Source organism: Acomys russatus, chromosome 3 (assembly GCF_903995435.1).
Source record: "Acomys russatus chromosome 3, mAcoRus1.1, whole genome shotgun sequence".
NCBI lineage: Eukaryota > Metazoa > Chordata > Mammalia > Rodentia > Muridae > Acomys > Acomys russatus.
In genome coordinates, this window is record NC_067139.1 from 24,461,374 (window position 1) to 24,483,534 (window position 22,161).

At 46.0% G+C, this 22,161-nt stretch overlaps 1 protein-coding gene across 1 annotated transcript; it reads left to right on the top strand.

The window, feature by feature from the left end:
- The first annotated feature begins 231 nt into the window (after positions 1-231).
- Smim13 (small integral membrane protein 13) lies at positions 232-20,675 on the top strand. The gene is made up of 2 exons (XM_051170415.1): positions 232-717; positions 20,226-20,675. Exons 1-2 carry the CDS (start codon positions 642-644, stop codon positions 20,414-20,416), a joined length of 267 nt encoding a protein of 88 aa, XP_051026372.1. The 5' UTR covers positions 232-641; the 3' UTR covers positions 20,417-20,675.
- The last annotated feature ends 1,486 nt before the right edge of the window (positions 20,676-22,161 follow it).

Here is a 22,161-nt window from a genome sequence, read left to right on the forward strand (position 1 = left end):
ACGGAGGTCGGGGCTCCTGAACACCAAAGGCACAGGGGACACGAAAGGAGAGCTAGGCGATGCCCTGAGAAATGTTGCGTTCTGGGAGTTGTAGTTCCCTGTAGGGCACAGACCGGCAGCTCTCAGAAGCTTTACACTACATTTCCCAACAGGCCTCGCGCAACGGCAGAGTCGCTGCAGAGTGGGTACTTGGTGATGAGCTGCTGCCGGGGGAGGGGGCGGGGAGCTGAGGAGCAGCTGCTGCGGCCTTGGGGAGTGGTTGACATCTGGCGTCTCCTAGGGCCGAGGGGACCTCGTGCGAGCGGCTGCCAGGGCCTTGCGTCCGCCGCGCCACCTCCTGCTAACGCTTTCCCCTTCGGCGTCCGCCATGGCAGGGCGTCCGTTCGCCGCCAGCCTCTCGGCTCGCCGGGGCCCCTGCTCCCCGGAGCGATGAGGCGGTAGTGGCGCCCCGAGGCCCGCTCCTCCGGCGACTCGATCGTCCTGACCCGGGGCAGGTCTGCGGATCGGTCTCTCCGCGGTCCGCCCCCGCACCGCCCAGTCCCGCCCCCCTGGGAGCGCTGCCCTCGGGCGCCCGCCGCCCAATGCCGTCCAGCCGCTCCGCCGCTCGCCGCTGAGCCCGCGCCCACCCTCCAGCTCTCAAAATGTGGCACAACGTGGGGCTGACCCTGCTGGTGTTCGTGGCCACGCTGCTGATCGTCTTGCTGCTGATGGTGTGCGGTGAGTGGGGGTTAACGTCGTGGGTGGTCGGGAAAGCATGTGTGTGGACGAGCGTCCTGGAGCCCACGGTGGTCGCCTGGTCTCCCAAGATCGAGCTCGGAGGAGCCATGACTCCTGCTCAGGGCAGGTCGTCCTGGCATCACGGAAGCTCAGCGTTCAAAGCTGGCATCCCGACTCTAGGTAGAAGCTCGGTCCTGCTTCCCCGGCAGGTTTGCCCTTGGTTGCCATAATGCCATAGTTTACCCAGATTTTCCTCGTGGCATGTATTCGAAGGAGAAGTGATTGGTGTCATCTTTTTTTATTTGGAGGTTCTGAGCCTGGTGAGAGATTTCCCCACCTTCATTTGCACTAGGGGTTGGAGCACGCTTGGGTTTCCAGAGCACGTGAAGTTTTTTGTTTACTTGAGTTCAGGCTTTAACCAAATTCCGAGCATACGTGATAACGGTCAGAGCCTAAAAACACGGCTGTAATAAACTTCCAGGGTCAGGTAACCTAATTCTTGGTTCTGCAGTAATGGTGCTGTTTGGATTGCTGTGTGTATTTCCCGTCTCAGAATGAGAGGACGTTAAACTGTTCTCAAGACATGTTTTCCATCCCTCTTAATTCGTTAAAGCACAGTAGGTGATAACCACAGGTCTCAGCGAAGAGGCCCAACAATCGTGAGACTTTGGAAAGCTTTTCAAATAAATGCCAGTGAGCATTGGTATTTACCAGACCGAAGAATGGGCTGGATGTGATGGAGTATTGGGTTACAATTTTATAAATACTGTAGGGCTTATTATTACATAGTTAATGCCCAGGCCAGTGGCTGTACTTGGAAAAGATATGTGTACACACACACACACACACACACACACACACACACACACACACACACACATATATATAATTTTTGTTTGTGATACTGTTTGAACCAAGGGCCTCACATATGTTAAGCACATGCTGAACTACCGAGCTATTCCCCACCCTAAAATTTTTGGCTATTTCTAGTGACAGAGCTAAAATGTTTGTTTGTTTAGTTTAGTTTTAAAACAGGGGTTCATTATGTAGCCTTGGCGAGTCTGTAGTTTACCATGTAGACCAGGCTGGTCTTGAACTCATAGAGTTCCAACTGCCCCAGCCTCCCAAGGGCTGGGATTGAAACTGTGTACCATGCTGCCTGGCCCAGTTTTTCTTTCTTTCATGACCTAAAACAATCAAATAACGTCTCCCAATTTTCTGATGTGGTGTGAACAAGGTGATTTCATTAATTGTTGATGTTTAAAATTTTTACTTTTTTGAGATGGGGGGGGGCAAGGTAGACCAGGCTAGCCCTGAACTTGTGGCGTGGTAGACAATGGCCTTGATTGCTGGTCCACAGAGTGCTTGCTACATTTTACACCCAGTGCTATACCCAGTGCTAGGGTGTAACTCCAGGCTTCTAGCAGGCTAGGCAAGCTGTGTCCCCCAGCTCAAGGTTCTTTTTTTTTTTTTTTTTCGAGACAGGGTTTCTCTGTGTAGCCTTGGCCGTCCTGGACTCACTTTGTAGACCAGGCTGGCCTCGAACTCACAGCGATCTGCCTGCCTCTGCCTCCTGAGTGCTGGCAGCTCAAGGTTCTTGAAGTAAGGGTAAACAAACCGTTGAGCACTGCTGGGTGACTAGAAGATGAGGACGTGTGTTAGCCTTTTATCTTGGTCTACGGATGTGACATACAAGCCATAACTTCACCTTGGATAGAACATTTACCAAACTTCCTTTGAGACATTTTCATTCCCCCTTTTCTTTCTCAACTTTCAGTGGCCACTGGGCCGCTTATTTTCACTCATTTTTCTCAACATGCCTTGTCATTAGTTTCAGGAAACCTAATGAGCGAGAGGTAAGGTATGGTACTTTAAGCCTAATGGCTGTATATGGTAGTCCAAATACTGTTCCTTGTTGGGAAACTAATGACAGGGTAGAGCAGCCTTTTGTTATGACTAGAAGGTGGCTGAAGGCTGAAGAGGGAGGGGGCAGGCCAAACATGGGAACTGGGGTGCCCTGTTAGCTTGCTGGGGCTACATGGCAGAATACCACTGGCTCATGTACCCCACAGACATTTATTCTCTCACAGGAGGCTTGAAGGGCATCTCTTTTTGGCGTATGTGTGGATGGCCATCCTTTCTTAGTATTTTCACAGTGTCTTCTCACTGTATGTACCTGATACCAGTCATTGCATCAGGGCCCTGGCCCTAAAGACTGTATTTACATTCCAGACACAGTCACGTTAGTAACTGGGACATGTGAGTTTGGCATGGGACGGGGGACACAGTTCACTTTGTGCATATGCCCTTAAAACAGTACCTACCATTCTGGTGGCCTTTAGCAATTTTGAGAACCTGGCTAATGTTTTGAAATTTTTCGTTTTCTTTTTTAAAAATTTTATTTATTAAGTATACAGTGTTTTGCCTGCATGTGTGCCTGCACACCAGAGGAGGACACCAGATTTCATTATAGATGGTTATGAGCCACCATGTGGCTGCTGGGAATTGAACTCAGGACCTTTGGAAGAGCAGGCAATGCTCTTAACCTCTGATCCATCTCTCCAGCCCCACATTTTTCCCTTTACCAACACTTTTTTTTTTTTTTTTTTTTTTCTTAGGAGATTTTGTTCAGTCAGAGCAGAGAGCTAAAACCTCTGTCCTTTGGGCTGGATCTCCTGTTTTCTGATCTCATTCATGCCACCTTTTAGTCTGGTGCCCACAAGACACCGGATGGGAGTCTGTCCCCAGGTTGGCACCAATGGATCAAAATTAGGTTTGCTGGAGAACACTGCTGGTCTATGTCACATAAAAATCCTAAATTTCAAATTTCAGGTTCCTAGGGAGGTTTTCTCTCTGTATATTGGTTGTTTCTGCTTTTTCATTTTAAAGTGTTTTCTGCCTTTACCACTCATTGAAGCTGCCCATTGTCAAGGTGGGTAGTAAATGGCTCCCATATTGCTGACTGGGTGTTCACTCTGCTAGGTAGGCCTCTTCTGCAGAATTGAGGTTTCTCCCTGAGAATCACTTTGGGTTTTTATATGCCATGGCTGATAATCATTTCCAAATCCTAACCCCCCACCACAGACCTCCAAAAATGGTCCCCACTATGTAGCCCTGGCTGTTCTGGAACTTACTATGTAGACCAGGGTGGCCTCAACTCACAGAGATCCACCTTCTCCGCCTCCCAAGTGCTGGGATTAAAGGAGTGTGCTACCATGCTCAGCTCTCCAGAATGGTTTAATAAAATACTTTGTTCAGCTTTTCACTGAAGAAACAGATTTAAAAGCCATAGCTCCTCTCACCTATGTTTTACTTTTACCCTGTAATTATTTTCTTGCGCATGTCTTGACAACCTTCCCTGCTACGGCCGATTCTGTAGTTTAGATACTTGATCTGCTGAGGCAGTTTTGCTTTTCCCTGCTTAACATAACAATTTTTGGCCAAATTAATTCTCAGGATTTATATTTGGATTGTGTAACTATTCCTGTTGGACCAGCGGTATAATCTGGCCATTTATGGTTTCATTTTGCATGACCTTAACAACTGCCTTTGAAGTTTACCCACTGGGTTCATCTTTTCCGATGCTTGGGATATAACCCAGGTTCTTGCACATGCCAGGCCAGTGATCTAACAGTGAGCTCCATGTGTAAGCCCCTGGGATTGCCTTCCCTTTATGTACTTATTGTTATGCGCTTTTCCCCTCCAGGCTCCAGAATCTACACCGTTAAAGAGAAATAGTTCCCATATGTTCAGTCTGTGGCCTGTTCCCACCCTTCCCCGAGCTCCACTTCCCTCTCAGCAGCTGTGTTTCTCACACACTAAGCGGGGCTTTCTCTGCTGCCCCGTCCTGGACTCTGCTGTCCTGTCCTGGATCTCATGTCATTGTCCTTCTCAAACATTCTTTATTTGTGGGAGCGAGCTTTCCAAGAAAAGGTACATGAAAAAGAATGTTTTGAGCTACATGCTTAAAAAGTCTTTTGATTTTTAGCCCTGACATTTGATCACAATCTCAGTAGATCTGAGGCTGCAAATGGTTTTTATCTAGATTTTTTTAAATCATTGCTTTTTTTTTTTTTTTTTTTTTTTTTTTTAATCTTCCAGGGCTGGTTTTGAGATGTTCAGTTTTGTTCCATTTCTTGGTTTCCCTCTTGGCTTTTCTCTCAGACGGCTTTTTGGATAGTCTTTTCATCACTGGTGAACTGAAGTGTCAGGGCATACCTTGGTTTCATTCCTTTGTTTCTGGACATATGCAAATGAGAATTGTCCTTCATTTCTGGGAATATTTTCTTCTAGATAAGTTATATTTTCCTATTCTCCTTTGAAATAAATGGCTTTGTTTGTTTGTTTATTTTGCTTCATCATTCCTGGACATGGAGCCCCGCCTTTTACCCTGGACTCTTCTTGGACATCTAGAGAAGGTTTTTGATATGCTCATATTTAATGATGAAGTAATTTTTAAAAACACAAAATCTTAGTTTCTTACCTAGCAGTGTGGATGTGCATGCATTTAATCCCAGCATTTGGGAAGCAGAGGCCGGTGGATCTCTTGAGTTGGAGGTCAGCCTGGTCTATAGGAGGCATTCAAAAAAAAAAAAAACCCAAACCAAACCAAACCAAGCCAACCAACCAACCAAACAAAAAAACAAGAACAACAAATACGATGAGTTTCTTATGCACTGTGATTTGGTGATGACTTAGTCTCGGTTTTACATGCACTGTTAATGTAGAGATCTGTTTTCTGAAGTATCAACAGTTGTTTCTTTCCCAGAGAGGAATTCTCTTATTCCTTCTAGGATGTTATAAATTCGCCTGCCTGCATGAGTAGACTTTAGCCAGTTGCTTTTTCTTCTCACCGACTTTTTCTATGGTTCTTGATTGTATTTTGTGTCCCACTGGTATACCCCATTCTGCCGTCTGCCATTAAGTTTTAGTGAGATCAAACCTAGATCGAGAGTGCAGATTCTCTGAAATAGAAAGGTTTAGTGAGCTGTTAGAGAGCCAAGTCCTGGGACAGGCCCTGAGCTTCCACAGATCCACGGGAGTTGGAGCTGGGAGCATTTCCTTAACAGCAGCTCTTTTAAGTTGGTCAGAGCTGTAAGGGTGGGCATCATAAAAAGCCAACGTTTTGGGCCAGGAGGGTGGTCTCTAAGAAACCTCCTGGGTTGCCTGAGGCTAGAAGTTGAGACAGTGTGTATGTGAACAGATGGCTTCAGGGTTTAATTAAGACTAGGGTCTGCCCTACATTCCTGCACAGGGAACAGTCTTTGCTCCTTTATCTCTACCCCTTATCAGAGCTTTAAAATTTTCTTATCAGAGTCTTTAAAAAGAAGGGATAATTTATTAAGGGTGGACTTAGGCATCTGCACTGGAGAACCAGCCCTGCTTGATATGATGGAAGTTATGTGCTTAACAGTCTCAGGAGCCTGTGACAGTCACTCGTGGATTCTTACCCAGAAGCAACCTGAGTCCAGAAGCTTCACTGAGGTGTCCCCACATGATTCTCCTCTCCCTTTGCATCTCTGCCTCAGTCCCTCATGTCTCCAAAGACTCCACATGGAGGCTAAGGGAAATCCAAGCCAGTGGATTGACAATTCTGCACCTGCTGGTCTCTTCCAGTAGCCTGAGCATGGCTATGGTGTAGCTTCCTGACTGATTGTCCCTCAGAAACAATGAGTATTAGCAGAGAGCTGGAAGTGTGTGGTTCAGTGGTATTCCTAACACAACAAGGTGTGTGTGTGTGTGTGTGTGTCTGTCTGTCTGTCTGTCTGTCTGTCTAAGGATTAAGGCAGAAAGAATGTGATTATCTTGCTAATTGGAACTGGCCTGTTGGAGAGTGGGCTGTTATGTAATACTGATTCTCGACATCTCTTTAACCCTGATACCTTGAGAAAAGGTCAGGTCAATGGTTTAGTTTTAGCTTCAGGACATGCAACTTGAGCAAGAGTGACTGACTTTCAGCCTGGTATGTCGGGACAATGGCAGCCTGGTTATTATTTAACACTGCCAATTAGAGTGTAAGCGCTGCTGTGCCGGTGACTTAATTTGCTTTGTTCACTATGTCTAGATGCTAGTGAAATGCCTGGCACACAGCATGATAAGCCCTCATTTGAAGGATGAAGGAAAATCCTATGCCAATCATTAAAATCCAATAACAATTGTTAAGTGAGGTATAAACCAGATGGCCTCAAATGGGTGACTCTTCTTAGTGTAAAATAGTAGATTCTTAGGTACATTTGCTGGAGAGGGTGGGGCATCCAAAATGAACAGAGCATCATCTGTGCCCCTGAGGATGTCATCCTCCAGTCGGGAAGGCACTCATTCTACAGGTAACTAGTCACACTGAGGCCTCCCCTCGGCCACACGTCCTAGATGCTGCCCCTGAACACAGAGGCTGCCTTGTTTTATCTTGTACCTTCACTAGGCTGCAAAACTCAGATCTTTAACCATCTGTTTTGATTGCTTGGTTGATTGAGACAGGGTCTCCCTGTGTAGCCCTTGCTGGCCTGGAATTCTCAGATACCCACCATGCCTGGCAGAATCTTTACTGTGTAAAACACTGGTGTCTGACAGCCTCACCTACCTCTGAATCGTCACCTAAAATGCACCCTTCTGGTTTCCTATAAACATTGCCAGATGAGTTTGTCTTCCTTAATTCCTGTTCACTGGGCTAGATGTCATACCTAGTCACCTAAATAGCTGATATGATTTCTGAGATTTAGAGGTAGCCACAATCTGGTTGTCTTTAAGTAACAAGCTGGACAGGGACCCCACTTATTCATTCAGAAACATTCCAAGAGTCTGAAAAGGTCCATTGATGTGGGCGTGCTCTGCTCTCAGATAAAGCCCATCAAGGTGGCATGGATGCTCATTCTTTTATCACCTTCCATGTCTATCCCCCAAGACCTCACAAGTTCATCTCTGCACTCTCATGAAAAATAGATTTAGTACAAAGCCCCAGTTCCCTTAGACCAGCCTATGTGATAGGTGCGGCATGTCATCAGGACCCTTTCTGACCAGCGTCTTGTGCCCATGAAGTGTCTCTGGGGCCCCTAGATTATTTTAGGGTAAAGACTGGTCACCAGAAGCATAAAGCATGTGACCGGAGAGTGGGAGATGTGAACCCCACAGCCTGACTTCTAGAGGGGGCAGGAAGACATGGAGCTTGGACCACGAGTGCAGTAAACATTTCAGACTTTGCACATAGGAACCTACACTTCAGAACTGGTTTCTGCAGCGTTTCCCATCTCATTGACACCTTTTATCCTCCCAGTTGCCAGCGAGGCTCTCTAACCTCTCTGAAGATAGCGGTTTCCTTTGTGTGCACCTGACCCCTCCCCCCTCTGCTCTTCCCCATAGATTCATTGTCAGTGGACATGCGCACTGCAGCACGATAGTGTTTGGACCATCGTAGGCACTGACAAATATTTGAGTTGGCTGGGATGAGGTGATAAATGAGTGCAGGGGCATCAAGATTTTGGCCCAGATGTGGGCCCTGAGAGGTTTCACCGGAACTTCCAAGATTCTCCAAGCTCATAGCTGCAGCCTGGGAGGAAGGAAACCCAGTTGGGTGGTTTGTGTTGGGTTGATGACAGTTTTAGCCAAGGAGACAGTCGTAGAGTTGGGAATGACCATGGCTTTGGGATTGTACTTTGCCTCAGTAACAGTAGTGCCATTTCTCCCTGCTCTGTTGCAGTGACGAGCACCTGAGTTCTGAAGCTTTAGAGCTACTTGAAAACTAATGTCAACATAGGTCCTAGGACAGGAGTTGTATTAACTGAGGGTCACACCCTCTCCTTCATAAGTTGGCAAGGTTGTATCCCCTAGGTTAGCTTGAGCACAGTGATGTGCAGGTGCGTAGTACCAAGACCCAGGCTACTGCTCTTTCTGGCAAAGCCAAGGAGTTAGAGCAGACAGACCTGACTCAGGCGGAGCTGGACTGATGGAGCAATGTTCCCAGCCTGAAGTGTTAATGAAGACAGGTTGGCAGGTAGCAGGGTCTGCGAATGGGGAGGATCAGCTGTGTGCCTGCTGACCTCACATTGAAGGACAGGGGAGTCAGTGGGTCAGTCAGTGCCTGTAAGTGGATCTTCAAAGATGAATAAGCCCACTTAGTTTACTCTGAGTCAGGCAGTGCCTCAACCCCATGGTGTTGGGGTCTGCCAAGGGCAGGAGAGAAGGCTCTTGGACACAGGCAAGGTAGGAAATACTGAACATATGGGAAATTTCTAGCTAAAGGCTTTCTGTTTCCGTGGTTAGGCTTTTGCTTTGTTTTGTTTTATTTTGATTTACTGTTGACAGTGAGTTAAGTTTCAGCTTACCTGTATAAGAATCCAAAGTTCTGGGACCATCTGAAAGTGATAGCGTCTTAATTAGTTTAAAGGGTTTGTTAAAAAGTTTGGCAAATAATGTTTTAAGTTTATGATTTTAGTCAGCCTTACTTAAGTATAATTAACAGATAAAATGTTAGCAGCAACAAAAATGTAAAATAGTTTCAGTGTCAAGCCAACATTCAGAAGGCATTATGTTTTTTTCTTAAGGATATGAAACGTGGAGGTTCATCAGGCTCCTGGGAGTCTCTAAACCGCAATAGTATCGCCAGAGTAGACACTGAAAACCAAACATCCAGGTTCCAGCTCTCTTGCCCTACCCTCTCTCACAAAACCATGTAAGAATTTAAGGATATTAGTTGGTTAGTTCGTTGGTTTGGTTTGGTTTTTGAGATAACGGTTTCACTGTGTAGCCCTGGCTGACCTAGAACTCCTTTTGCAGACCAGACAAACCTTAAATTCACAGAGCTCTACCTGCCAACGAGTGCTGGGATTAAAGGCATGCCCCATCCCACCACACAAATGTAAGGATTTAAAATGTATATCATCTGCTGGTAATATACTAACTATGGAATCCAGCCCAAACTGCTGGCGCCTTTTTACACAGATACCAAACAGTCTTGTTAGTCAGATAGACCCGAGATGTACAGAATACAGACCGCACCGTTCAAAACAGATGTGAATGGCCATACCTAATTCTTCCCGAAGGACTGTACCCTCTGACCCTTCACCTTCCAGAGGGCCGTCCTCCAGTCTAGTCGCGTGGGATTGTGTCACAGTGTGTGAATTACATCATGCTGAAAACTGCATTGTCGTACTTCTGCCATGAAAAACCCAAGAACTTGAGATACTAAACTTGGTTGTTTTGTCCTAAGTTGGCTAGCTGGCTCTCTTCAATAGCTGTACCTCATGCATCCCAGCACTTGGGAGGCTGAGGCAGGAGGGTCTCTAAGTTTCAGACCAGTCTGGGCTACTGTAACAAGACTCTGTCTTAAAAGGGGGTGGGGCAGGCAGCAGACCCCAGTTGCTTACGGACACTTACTTGAAGCCTGCTCGCTTTTCCGAGTTCCGACTCAAAAAGTAACTTTTCCTTTCCCCTTCCCTGTGGGTTCTTTAGCTCCTGACCCATATCTTAAACGGACTTACACTCTAGATCTTTCTCCTGTTCCTCTTCAGTGCAGCTACTTACTGACCTCCACTGCTAAGCCTGCTTTCTTGGCCCCTAACCCAAGGCATGACTTTCTTCCTCCTTTTCTTTCCTTCCTCTCAGCAGCTGCTGAGATTTACAGCTCGCCTGCCCTGTGTTGTTTTTCTTTCAGATTCTTAACCAAATTGGTTCCGAAGCTTAAAATAAAGCAAAACAGAAAGCCCCAGTTAGTCATCGGGTCTTTTGTGTGGGGATGGGGATCATGGTTGCTGGTCTTGGTGAAATGCGCAGTGTTACTTGATCCTGTGAACTTTTAGTTACATTGATGGTGATGGCTAAGTGTTTAGCTTGTCTACCACTGCTGTCCTTCTGGCACGTCGTTATCTATAGGAATCCAGTGCAAAGTGTTTCATAACGTTTGTCTTTTGAACTAATCCTTGATGACTGGCACACACAAGAGAATCACCTTTCTTTATCCCAGAACCCATGGCCTCTGCTGCCAGCCAGGTTTTTTTTCTGGCTTACAGCACCTATCAGTGGAACAAAGCCCAAACCTACCTTTTAAAAAGCTGTGAAGAACTCACCAGCCAGCCTTGGGGTCTGAGTATATGGAAATGGAATTTCCCTCTCCCCTCCCCTCTCTCTCCTTCCTGTTTTTCTTTCTAAATCCCAGGACATAGTGCAAGACTCATGTCCGTAGAACAAGAGTAAGCAAGAAATGTGTTCTGTGTGTCTGTCAGGCCTCAGTGGGGAGCGTTCGGTGCATGGGCTGTGCTTCCGTGAGCTGACGCACATGCTGCAGGGTTAAGGGGGTACATACTTTTCAGTACAAGGTCATCTAAGGGTTAAGGGCCTTTTCTTCTCCCATCCTCCTGTTCCCCCCATACATGCAGCACACCTTGCAGAAGTTGTCCCAGAGCCTGGCGTCCACAGGAGGCTGGTCTACTCTTAGGCTAAGTGGAAGTTGTGAATCTGAGCCTTTGAGTCTAGGGTAGCCTTTGCCCTGCACTCACATGCCTCATACCCAGCCCTGGCCCCTGTGGTGTGTTTGTGTGGCTAGTACTGTGTGCAGGATGAAGCTCCATTTTATATCATGTATGTCTGTCTCTACATGCAGAGTGTACAGGAGAGTGAGCCCACACTAAACAATTCTATGGTGCAGACACAGTGCAACTTTAACTAGAGCATTGTCAATCTTTTTTTTTTTTTTTTTTTTTTTCCCCTGAAACAGGGTTTCTCTGTGTTGCCTTGTGGACTCACTTTGTAGACTAGGCTGGCCTCCAACTCACATCAGTCCACTTGTCTCTGCCTCCCGAGTGCTGGGATTAAAGGTGTACGCTGCCATCATGCCCGGCTGAGCACAGTCAGTCTTCATCCCTAACCCTGACCATCTTACCTAATTCGTTTTCTGCTTTATATATAGGTGTTGGCTGGTTGTGTAATGGTGGCGGACTGTGGCACTAATACCTAGTGAGAGCCTCTGTGACGTTTCAGGGTGGAAAGGCAAACAGAAGGAGGGGCCGACGTGGTCTGTCCCTGTGATACTTTCGTGTTCCCTCTCTGCTGACATTAGCTCGCTTCCTAATGCGTCATAATCACTTCTTTTTCTTGTTAAGATGTCACGTACGTATCCACATGAGATTTGGGCGGGGGTGACATTAAAAAGCTTTGGCTGCTATATTAGTTATCATGTACACAAGCTTCTTTCTGTTATCACCCAGCTCATGGGGATTTTTTTTTTTTTTAAGTTGAGGTGTTGAGTATTGAAACTAGAATCTTACACATGCTAGACAGTGCGTTATAATTCCACTTCTGGGCAGTTTCTTTATATAGTTCTCTGTCTTGGGTGGGGTTTCTATTACTGTGATAAAACACTGTGACCAAAAGCAACCTGGGGAGGAAAGGGTTTGTTTCAGCTTACAGCCTGTAGTCCTCATCTGGGGAAGTCAAGGCAGAGAGGGAAGCAGCAGCCGATGCAGAGCCATGAAGGGGTGTTGCTTACTGGCTTGCTCCCCCTAGCTTGCTCAGTTTGCTTTCTTCTACAATCCAGAACCCTTAGCTCAAGGGTGGCACTGCCCACAGTGTGTGGGGCCCACCCACATCAGTTATCAATCAAGAAGATGTCCCTCGGGCTTGCTCATGGGCCAGGCTGGTAGTGGCATTTTCTCAGCTGAGATTCCCTCTGCTGAAATAACTCTACCTTGTGTCAAGTTGACAAAGAACTAGGTAGCACATCTTCCTTATGTCATCAGCAGCGCTCAATAAATACTAACGTGGCTTTTGTGGCTTCTTTGGAAATGGGGTCTTCTGAGGCGGTTTCTGGTCATCTGGTGCTTCACTTTTCCTCCAGAGGCATTCAACTCTGAATCCCTCCCCTTCTCCTTTTCCTTGGCCAGTCTGATGGATTCACTTCTTCACAGCCATTTCAGTGCTTCCCAAACTTGTGTGCATGTTAGAGTAATCTGTGGAGCTTCCAATGAGCAAGCACAGCGAGGGTTGGTGGTGCACACCTTTAATCCCAGCACTCTGGAGGCAGAGGCAGGTGAGTTTCGGGTCAGCCTGGTCTATATAATGAGTTCCAAGGCAGGCAGAGCTGCATAGTGAGACCCTGTCTCAACAAACAAATACAAACTGAATGCGCACAGCTGCCAGATTGACGTGGGGCTTCCGAGAACTCCCTAGCAGCTGTGATGAGCGGTCAGTTTGAGTGATACTATTTAGGGACTGCTGTGATCAGGTGTCTGTAAGTATGGTCATTACACTGGGTCGTCTTTGACTGTGTTTTATGTTTACACTGAACTTGTGCCTCAAAGGGAAAATATGCCTCTCCTCTTCCTCCGGCCCTACCTTGCCCCACACCAAGGTGTTTGCTCTATAGGTTAGAGCTTCACGCAGTGTAGGCATCACTAATACGTACTGTATGCAGACCTTTTAAAGGAACCAGGGAAGGCTTTGTTACTTTGTTTTTGATGCAGGATCTTGTGCTGATGCAGGCTAGCCTGGAACTTGTGATCCTCCTCTTTCCTGCTCACCCCTCAAGTGATGAAAGGCACCATCAAGCCCAGCTTTTTAGTTAGTTAGACTGTAACCAGAAGATTTGCTCGTGAACTGGGTATGGTGCCTGTGGTCTTGCTTGGGAGGCTTACACATCAGAATTGCCCCAAGTGTAAGGCCAACATGGACTACGCCTCAAGTCCCAGACGAGCTTGGGGTACAAGCAACCAAAAATTGCCTGTGTGTTTTGAGCAGCTTCTGTAGTGGAGACTGTCCTGGGAGTCTTGCCTGATACAGAGGCATTTACCAAGGCTTTCTCCAAGCTAATTTGTCTAATCCCCTCAAATTTCTAAAACTACCCATGCCTTCTCAGGAGTACTGAGGTAAACATGTAGGGAGAAACAGATTACACCAACAGAACGACTAATTAACGAGTCAAGAGTTCATGACTAGCCAAGTTAACTAACCAACCCAGTTCAGGTCACTGGTAAAGGTATCTGCTCCCAGAACACCCCACCCCCATCCCCCCCCCCCCCCCCCACTCCCCGCTTTTAGAGCGCCTGTTACTGAAGCCACAAGCCACCTTATAAAGGGGACAAGCTATGCAGTGCTCAGTCTACTTAGGATTTGTCGTAAGCTCTGGTTCCTAGACCATAGCACTCTTGTTCTGACAGTGAGGCATCTTAGGTGTGTATGACAGGACAGCTTAACTGAGTGACACTTTCGTTGGTAGACAATATGTACAGAGTGCTTGTCCCTGAAGATAAAAAGAAAAATTAGTAGTTTCTTTTTCTGTATTTAACTCAGCACTCCTGAGTAGGGTCTTGGCAGTTCTCTCTGGGACTGCAGTAGCTCATGGGATCTTTGCTGAGTCCTGCTTTGGATGTATGCACTGGGGGTTAGAATAGTTCTTTTTCTAAAGAAAATGTCTTGGGTAGTTATTTTTTGTTTAACTTCTGGATTTTCATTATTACCCTTTGTTTAGACTGTTGACATTTTTTGATAAAACTATTTTTAAGCAGCAGACACTGGTTTAGAGACATCTCCATTCTCTTCAATCTGCTCCCCCAAATTCCACTTTTAGAAGGATGTATATTTGCTGTGCCAAATGCTACTTGTTGAGCTCCATCCTTCTGTGAGTGGCCCTGCAGCGCTTGTCAGCTGAGCTTACCTGTCCCTTGCACTTCCTACCCCATGAGAACCACTGCACAGCGAGCGCTTCCCCCCCCCCCCCCCCCCCCCCCCGCTCTGTGTTCATGGCACCCACTGCACAGCAAACCCCCAGCCTCTCTGCCTCTGTGTTCATGGCACCCACTGCACAGCAAACCCCACCCTCTCTGGCTCTGTGTTCATGGCACCCACTGCACAGCAAACCCCCACCCTCTCTGGCTCTGTGTTCATGGCACCCACTGTGCAGCAAACCCCCACCCTCTCTGGCTCTGTGTTCATGGCACCCACTGCACAGCAAACCCCCACCCTCTCTGGCTCTGTGTTCATGGCGCCCACTGCACAGCGGACCCCCACCCTCTCTGGCTCTGTGTTCATGGCGCCCACTGCACAGCAAACCCCCACCCTCTCTGGCTCTGTGTTCATGGCATGGGGTTCTCCTCTCAGTCTTACTCTCTGAGTCCTCCTAATCAGCCCTTGCTCACCCTCTTCCCTTAGGCATGTTTTGTGAGTTTGTCTAGATTTGGGGCAGAAGTGTAGTGGGTCAGCAGGCCACTTTGGGGAAATGTTGAGTATGGATGCAGCAACCATAGCCTTCTGAATTCTATCGTCTATTAAATCTCCCTCCCTCCCTCCCTCCCTGCCTCCCTCCCTCTCTCCCTCCCTCCCTCCATCTCCTTCTCCCTCTCTCCCTCTCTCCCTCCCTCCCTCCATCTCCTTCTCCCTCTCTCTCTCCCTCTCTCCCTCCCTCCCTCCATCTCCTTCTCCCTCTCTCCCTCCCTCCCTCCCTCCCTCCCTCCCTCCATCTCCTTCTCCCTCTCTCCCTCCCTCTCTCCCTCCCTCCCTCCATCTCCTTCTCCCTCTCTCCCTGTGATTGAATCTCAGTTTTGTTCAGATTGAAGGGAAGAGAGAACCTGTGATCTAAGAGTGGTCTCATACTCCAAGCCTCTGACAGCTGCTGCATCCTTTTGTGGATTTCTGCCCTGGCCTCTGCCTTCTCGTGCCCATTCCACAGGGAACTAACTTCTACTGTCTGGAGGGATAGTTAGTACTTTCAGTCAGAGACTTCTTGTTCCCCACCTCTTCCCTCATTCTTTATAGGATATTTGGTCTTAAGGAAGTAAAAACCTTCCATCCTTTTTTAACTGAATTGTTTTAATTTCCTGATACTACATTTACAGTCATGTACAATATCTGAGTTAAGATTCCCAGCACCACATACAAAGTCAGGAGTGATGCTGCACATCTGTAATCCTAGAGCAATAAAAACACTGTCGTCAACCATAACACATGCACATGCATGTATAGACACATATGCTCATTGTGGGAAAATCTAGTTGAGTAGAGTGGCATTACAGAACCAACACAGGCCCTTACTTTGACCTACAAATTCCGTGTACTGACTAGCCAACTCTAAAATTCACCTGTAAATGCAAGGGACCCAAGTCTCAAAATAATCTTGGGAAAGAACGAAGTTGGTGGACATATACTTTGTGGTCTCAAAATGTAATGCCCAGCTACTATAGTTCAGATGGTATGTGTTAGCATAAGATAGGCAGCTAGCAAGCTAAAAGTTCAGAAGAAAATTGCCATTTAAGATTGGTTTTTGACTAAGTTTCTAAGAGATGAATAGTCCTTTCAACAAATGATCTGGGACAACTTGATATTCACATGCTAATGAATGAATTTGGACCTACCTCTTGTGCCAAAGACTATGCGTTAAAATCTGTAGACCTCTTAGAAGGCTTATAGGTATAAATCTTAACCATCTTAGATTAGCCAGTGGTTTCCTCCCTGTGACAAGAGCTGAGACATCCAAGTCACTATGATTTACTGGATTTCATCAGAATTAAACATGTCCTGCAGAAATCATTCCAAAATAGTGAAACAACACTGGATGAGATGGGTGAAGCGCCTCTGCTCTTTAGAACATAGAAGAGCTTACAGCTCAAGAATTAAACAAAATAAATAAATTAATAAAACCTCTGAGCTCGATAGATATTTTTCAACAGCAAAGACAAAATTGTCAAATGTTAAAAAAAAATTGGAAACCTGTTATTAGTTATAGAGAGTTGATTGGCAATAAGACGTGTTGGTGAGGGTGTGGAGAACAGGACCTCACATGTTGCTGGCAGGATGTATAGTTGTGCTGCCACCAACAAGGATGGACCATGAAAAGAGGTTTTAGAAATGAGGCCAGACACAAAGGCCGTTTATGTAGCATGTTCACAGTGGGCAAGTCCACAATGACATAATACATTAGTGACTGCTAGCAGGGAGGAGGATGGTGCATGGTTGCTATTTGCTGTGCCAAACACTGCCTTGTGAGCGCTGGCCTGACACCGAAACACGTTTACATGGTTGTTGTCATTATTGGCAGTGCAGTTTGGGAGGAAGACAGTGGGATCCAATGGGACAATCTCACATCCACAGCCTCTGACCAGTTTGTTGTCGTCAGCTGTTTGTTTTATAGATTTTCATCTTTTATTTTCTTTACTTCTCCGCCCCTTTCTCTTTTTAGACAGGGTCTCACTGTGTCTCCTTGGCTGGCCTGGCACTCACTGTGTAGACCATGTGGGGACATAGAGCAAAGAGACATTATCCTGGAACCAGCAGTGCTGGGAGAGTCTTACAGAGACTGACCAGGGTTCTTCTTCTTTTATTTGTTTTCTTTTTCTTCCTTCCTTTTTGAAAGACAAAATATATATAACCCAGGCTATCTCAGGCTCACTGTATAGTCAAGATTAGCCTTCAACTTCTGACCCTCCCACTCCCACATGAGATCCAGGACAGGCCAGCAGAGTCCAGAATGGGGCAGCAGAGAAAGCCCCGCTTAGTGTGTGAGAAAGATGGTTGCTGAGAGGAAAGCGGAGCTCTGGGAAGGGTGGGACCAGGCCACAAACTGAACATATGGGAGTGACTCTAGGACTTTATATAGCTAGACAAGCTCTCTGTCAGTGGAGGTCTTTCCCTAGCCATGCTGGCTCAGGAGGATTCTTTTAGGGTCGGTGCGCATGCCTTGGAGTTTAGGAGTATTGATTACATAATCTTATGAATATTCCAGAATCCATTACGTTGTATGCTTCAAAGGATACATTTGATGATATGTGAATCATATCTATAAAAATATAATTTGAAAAAACAAAAAGTTACCTCAGGTTTCCCTGCCCTGTTAGCATTTAAATTCATGTCCGTTGAGCTGTTTATAGAACACTTGCTCAGTGACAGGCCCCTAAGCTCTTTGGGTGGCTCCCTCAGTCTTCACAGTGCAGCTTTGTGAGCCTTGGGTAAGAAGCAGTGTCTCCCAGTGGTCTTTTCTCTAATTGATCCACCGGTTTATCAGAGACTTTTGGATGAAAGCAGAGCTTGTTAATTTGGAGCGTCATCAAAATATTTTACAAAGCTGAGCCATTTATGGATATAGTTGACCAAAAATATTCAGGGTGTGTTCTGGTTAGCATGCAGTGTTCAGGCTTAAAAGAAGCCCAAACTCAGGGGATGGGGTAAGTCTCCAAGGTTGGCCTTTTTGTACTCAGGAGTGGATGTTGAACTTTCTGCCTTTCTTTGTTTCTTCCTTCCTTCCTTTCTTTTCTTTTCTTTATTTATTCACTTTACATCCAGTCATAGCCCCCTCCCTCCTCTCAGTCCTACCTTCCCTCCCCTATCCCCCATTCCCTATTCCTCAGAAAAAGGGAGCCCCCCCCCCCCCAGCTCATCAAGTTGCATCAGAGCTGAGTTTGTCCTCTTCTGCTGTGGCCTGGCAAGGCAGTCCCGTCAGGGGGAAGTGATCAAAAGCAGACAGCAGAGTCCGTATTAGAGACAGCCCCCCCCCACCCCCCTTGCTAGAGGACCCACATGAAGCCTGAGCTACTCATTGGCTACATCTATGTAGAAGACCTAGGTCCAGTCCATGCATGGTCCTTGGTTGGTGCTTCAGTCTCCACAGGCCCCTCTGGGCCCTGGTTAGTTGCCTGATGGTCTTCTTGTGGAGCTCTGGTCACCTCTAGGTCCTTTTCTCCTTCCCCTTCACTTTTCCACTAGACTCCCTATGCTACATCCACTGTCTGCTTGTGAGTCTCAGCATTTGTTTTGAACCTCTGCTGGGCGGAGCCTCTCAGAGGACAACTTTGCCAGCACAGCAGAGTATCGTTGATAGTGTCAGAGATTGGCTCTCTTCCACAGGGTGGAAACATGGTAAAGAGGGAGCGCAGAGAGAAAGAAGCCTGGAGATCAGACCTGGGGAGAGCAGGGGCGGGAGGACAGAAGGCATGCAGAGAAAAGAGAAACTGTGGGTGGGGATGTCTCTGTAACAAGTCTAGGCCTAAGTCAGAATAGGCCTCTGAGAGGATATGAGGGGAACTGTAGCTGAGACTCCTTAGCAGGGGCCATCGAGACTGAAGAGGACACCCTCTAACTAGACAAGACTCCTAGTGGAGGGGGAGAACACCAACCACCCACAAACTCATCCTGCCTACAAGACATGCAGGGGTAAAGATAGAACAGAGATTGAGGGAATGTCCAGCCAATGCCTGGCCCCACCCAAGAGCTCTTTTTCTTAAGTAACTGTACGGAACAAGACAAACTAGACACTGCCCTTAGGTGGCGTCTGTTATCATGGCCTAGCTTAACATGGGTGGAAAAGCCATTTGGGTTTATTTTCATGAAGTACATGTCATCAGAAAGTGCTGTGACCGACTGGCTTTTCTGAGTAACAGCATGAAGGAAGCAGCGGCAGAAGACAGCAGAGCCTCGGCTGACCTCACCTGACTTTGCATGTGCTCCGCTCTTAACGCTTGGGTCAAGTCGCTGTGGTTTACATGACTGATCCTTTATTGAGTGGTATTTCTTCCTTAAAGGATGTGATGTGAAAATTTCATTTTCTAAAAATCTTGAACTTATGCAGTTGGTTCACAGGCTTTATGTTTCTATCTTGTAATTATAGAAATTTTATAGTTTTCTGTGAAATTGTCTATAAACCAGCGGTTCTCAACTTGTGTGTCTGTACCCCTTTGGCAAAGCCAATCTCCAATAACATGCACTTTGTAAAAATATACATTACAATTTATAATAGTAGCAAAATTACAGTTATAAAGTAGCAATGAAAATAATTTTATGGTTGGAGGTCATCTCAACATAAAGAGCTATTTTTGTTTTGTCGTTGTTGTTTTGTTTTGTTTTTTTCTCAAGACAGAGTTTTTCTGTGTAGCCTTGGTTACACTTTTAGACCAGGCTGAGATTAAAGGTGTGTGCCACCACGCCTGGCTTTGAACTGACTGTATTAAAGGCTTGAAGCATCAGGAAGGTTGAGAACCACTGCTATAAATTTTTCAGTAGCATGGCCTTCACTGAGGCATTTTCACTGCTGACCCCTGCTGCTAGACATCTTTCATTCAGGCTCACCTTGTGTAGAACTGAGATAGGGTGTGTCCACGCATTAGTCAGGTGTATTTCTTTTCTACAAAAATACTCTCAAAACAGATATTAATACAGTAAATACTCTTATTTAGACCCAATCTCATATACATGTGTATGGAGGGTTGGCATTTAAGATTGGAATCTTAAAATGTAGCCCAGGCTAGCCTTGAATTGGGTATCTGCCTGCCTCAGACTCCCAAGAGTGTATGTGCAACCATACTCCACATCATTATAATGTTAATATTGGATGCTAAATTCCCTGAAAGCAGGAAGTTGTCCTCCCATATAATTCTAGAGTGTATCCTCTTGCCTTATACATCATAAGTGCCTTATGTTTGTTGTATGAATGCATACTTTAGTATACTAACTGCTTTGTGATGTAGACCTTTCAGTTAACAGTAGTATTCTGAGCTGAAAACAATGTAATAATTTGTCTTAATATTTTTATGTTTCTCTAGGTTGGTATTTTGTATGGCATCTCTTTTTATCTAAATTCAAGTTTCTACGGGAGCTGGTGGGAGACACAGGATCTCAGGAAGGAGACCATGAGCAGCCTTCAGGATCTGAGACAGAAGAAGACCCTTCAGCTTCGCCACATAGGATCAGATCTGCTCGCCAACGAAGGGCACCTGCTGACGAAGGCCACTGACCAGAGACACACTTTTCTAGAATATGCTCTAAAAGCAGTTAGGAGCCTCTGTCCTAAGGGACCTGGCTTTGAAAGTTACTAAGTGACTGAGGAATATTTGCAATTGGATTTATATCCAGTTTAAAAAAAAAAAAAAGATTTACATGTAAGCCATATAGAAATAAAGGGAATTTAAACCAAATTGGACCATATAGATTCCGTCCTGGATATTTTGCTGGGTGTACTTAACACTTATTCTCTGCCTCTTGGGCTTCCCTCCCCCACTGGTGTAAATCTGTAAGCATTTCAGGCTTGAAAACATATGTTATTATTACTCATAAACTGTACCCTTTTTTTGACATTTTAACTTGTCAGAAATTGGGACGTATCTCATTACTGTCAACCAGGTGATAGTCTTGTCATTATCCTAGCTAATGCATATGTGACTTTGCAGCTTGTTATAGTGTCATTACCTCAGCTGATGTGTATATTGTTGGTATCAACTGTGTCAGGTTTAATTGGCATTTTAAAAATGTCTTCAAAAAGGTAGCACTACGACTCAGCATTGAGAGGCTATTATATAGGGAGAAAACCAGGGAAACAGCAGCGAACATTTTTGATATTAGCGATGCCAGCATTTGCTGCCGGAGAAATGCTCACAATTCTGTATTGTCTTGCAAAGAAACAGCAGAATGCTTTACAGGACTCAAGGAAGGAAGATTCCCACAAGGTGGTAAAGCTGTGCTCCATTTTGTCAGGGAGGCACTTGCAAAACAGTTGCCTTTCTCTGAGCCAAGTGCTTGCAGTCGAAGGCAGGAGAAATTGCCAAAATCCTCAGACCTGACTGACCTAACGAAATTCACAGCAAAGCGGCTCACAGTACCACTTCACAGAGAAGACTGACTGCCATTAAGATATGAGATGTTTTGCCCAAAGCTGCCTGCTGGTACTAGACAGACGGCAGCGGCGAACGCTCCTTCAGGAAGCGCTGCATTGCTGGTCCTCTTGACGTGCATGTGGGAAAAATGCAGATGCCTGTGGCTAATTTGGAGGAGAGGACTTGGAGTATGGAGTGAGAGTTCTAACAACTAGTTTATTCCACACGTTCTTTACACAGGTATAAAGTTTATGTGACGGAAATATTTTAGACCATGGAGTAAGTGCAAAACAAAACGTTTCTGAGATACCAGGCACATGCCGTGGTTAAGTGGGCAGTGCTGCTTCTTAGAGATACGTATGGTGCGCCTTTACCACTGATGGTCACTTAGATTAAGTAAAAGTGATAATTTGTAATTTTACTTTCCAAGATAGCAGTTATTTATTGGAGAACTTACGTATAAATCTTACAGTGTTAACATAGTTATTTTCTATGAAATACCATTGGGGTAAACCCATTGGGGGTTTTAGAGTTATAGTTAGGAATCTAAGAAATGTCTTCTCCTTCAGGGAGAATGAGATCAGTCCCCTTTATATAGGGACTTTATGCTTGGGGCTTGTGTTGTGGGGAAAGTACGTCACGAACAGCAGTTCAGCCACAAGACCTCAGGAGTGGCAGGGCTTGAACAGGCAGTGGTTGAAGATACCTGCTTAGCTGTGTGAAATGCCTCTTGCCAGGAGTCCGTGTTTGCTTTAACTGAGCTTTGGACTGTTTACCAGAGAAGAGAGGGGCTTAATGGGCCTCCTAGTGTTGTCTGCACTGTACAGAAGTGAACTGCAAAGCTGGTTACTTTCCTGCTTCTTGCTCTTCGTGACTGTGTGTAGTCTTG

Coding starts and splice junctions, on each gene's coding strand:
- Smim13 (XM_051170415.1), top strand. CDS start 642: ATGTGGCACAACGTGGGGCTGACCCTGCTGGTGTTCGTGGCCACGCTG. Junction 718..20,225: donor CTTGCTGCTGATGGTGTGCG/GTGAGTGGGGGT, acceptor ATGTTTCTCTAG/GTTGGTATTTTGTATGGCAT.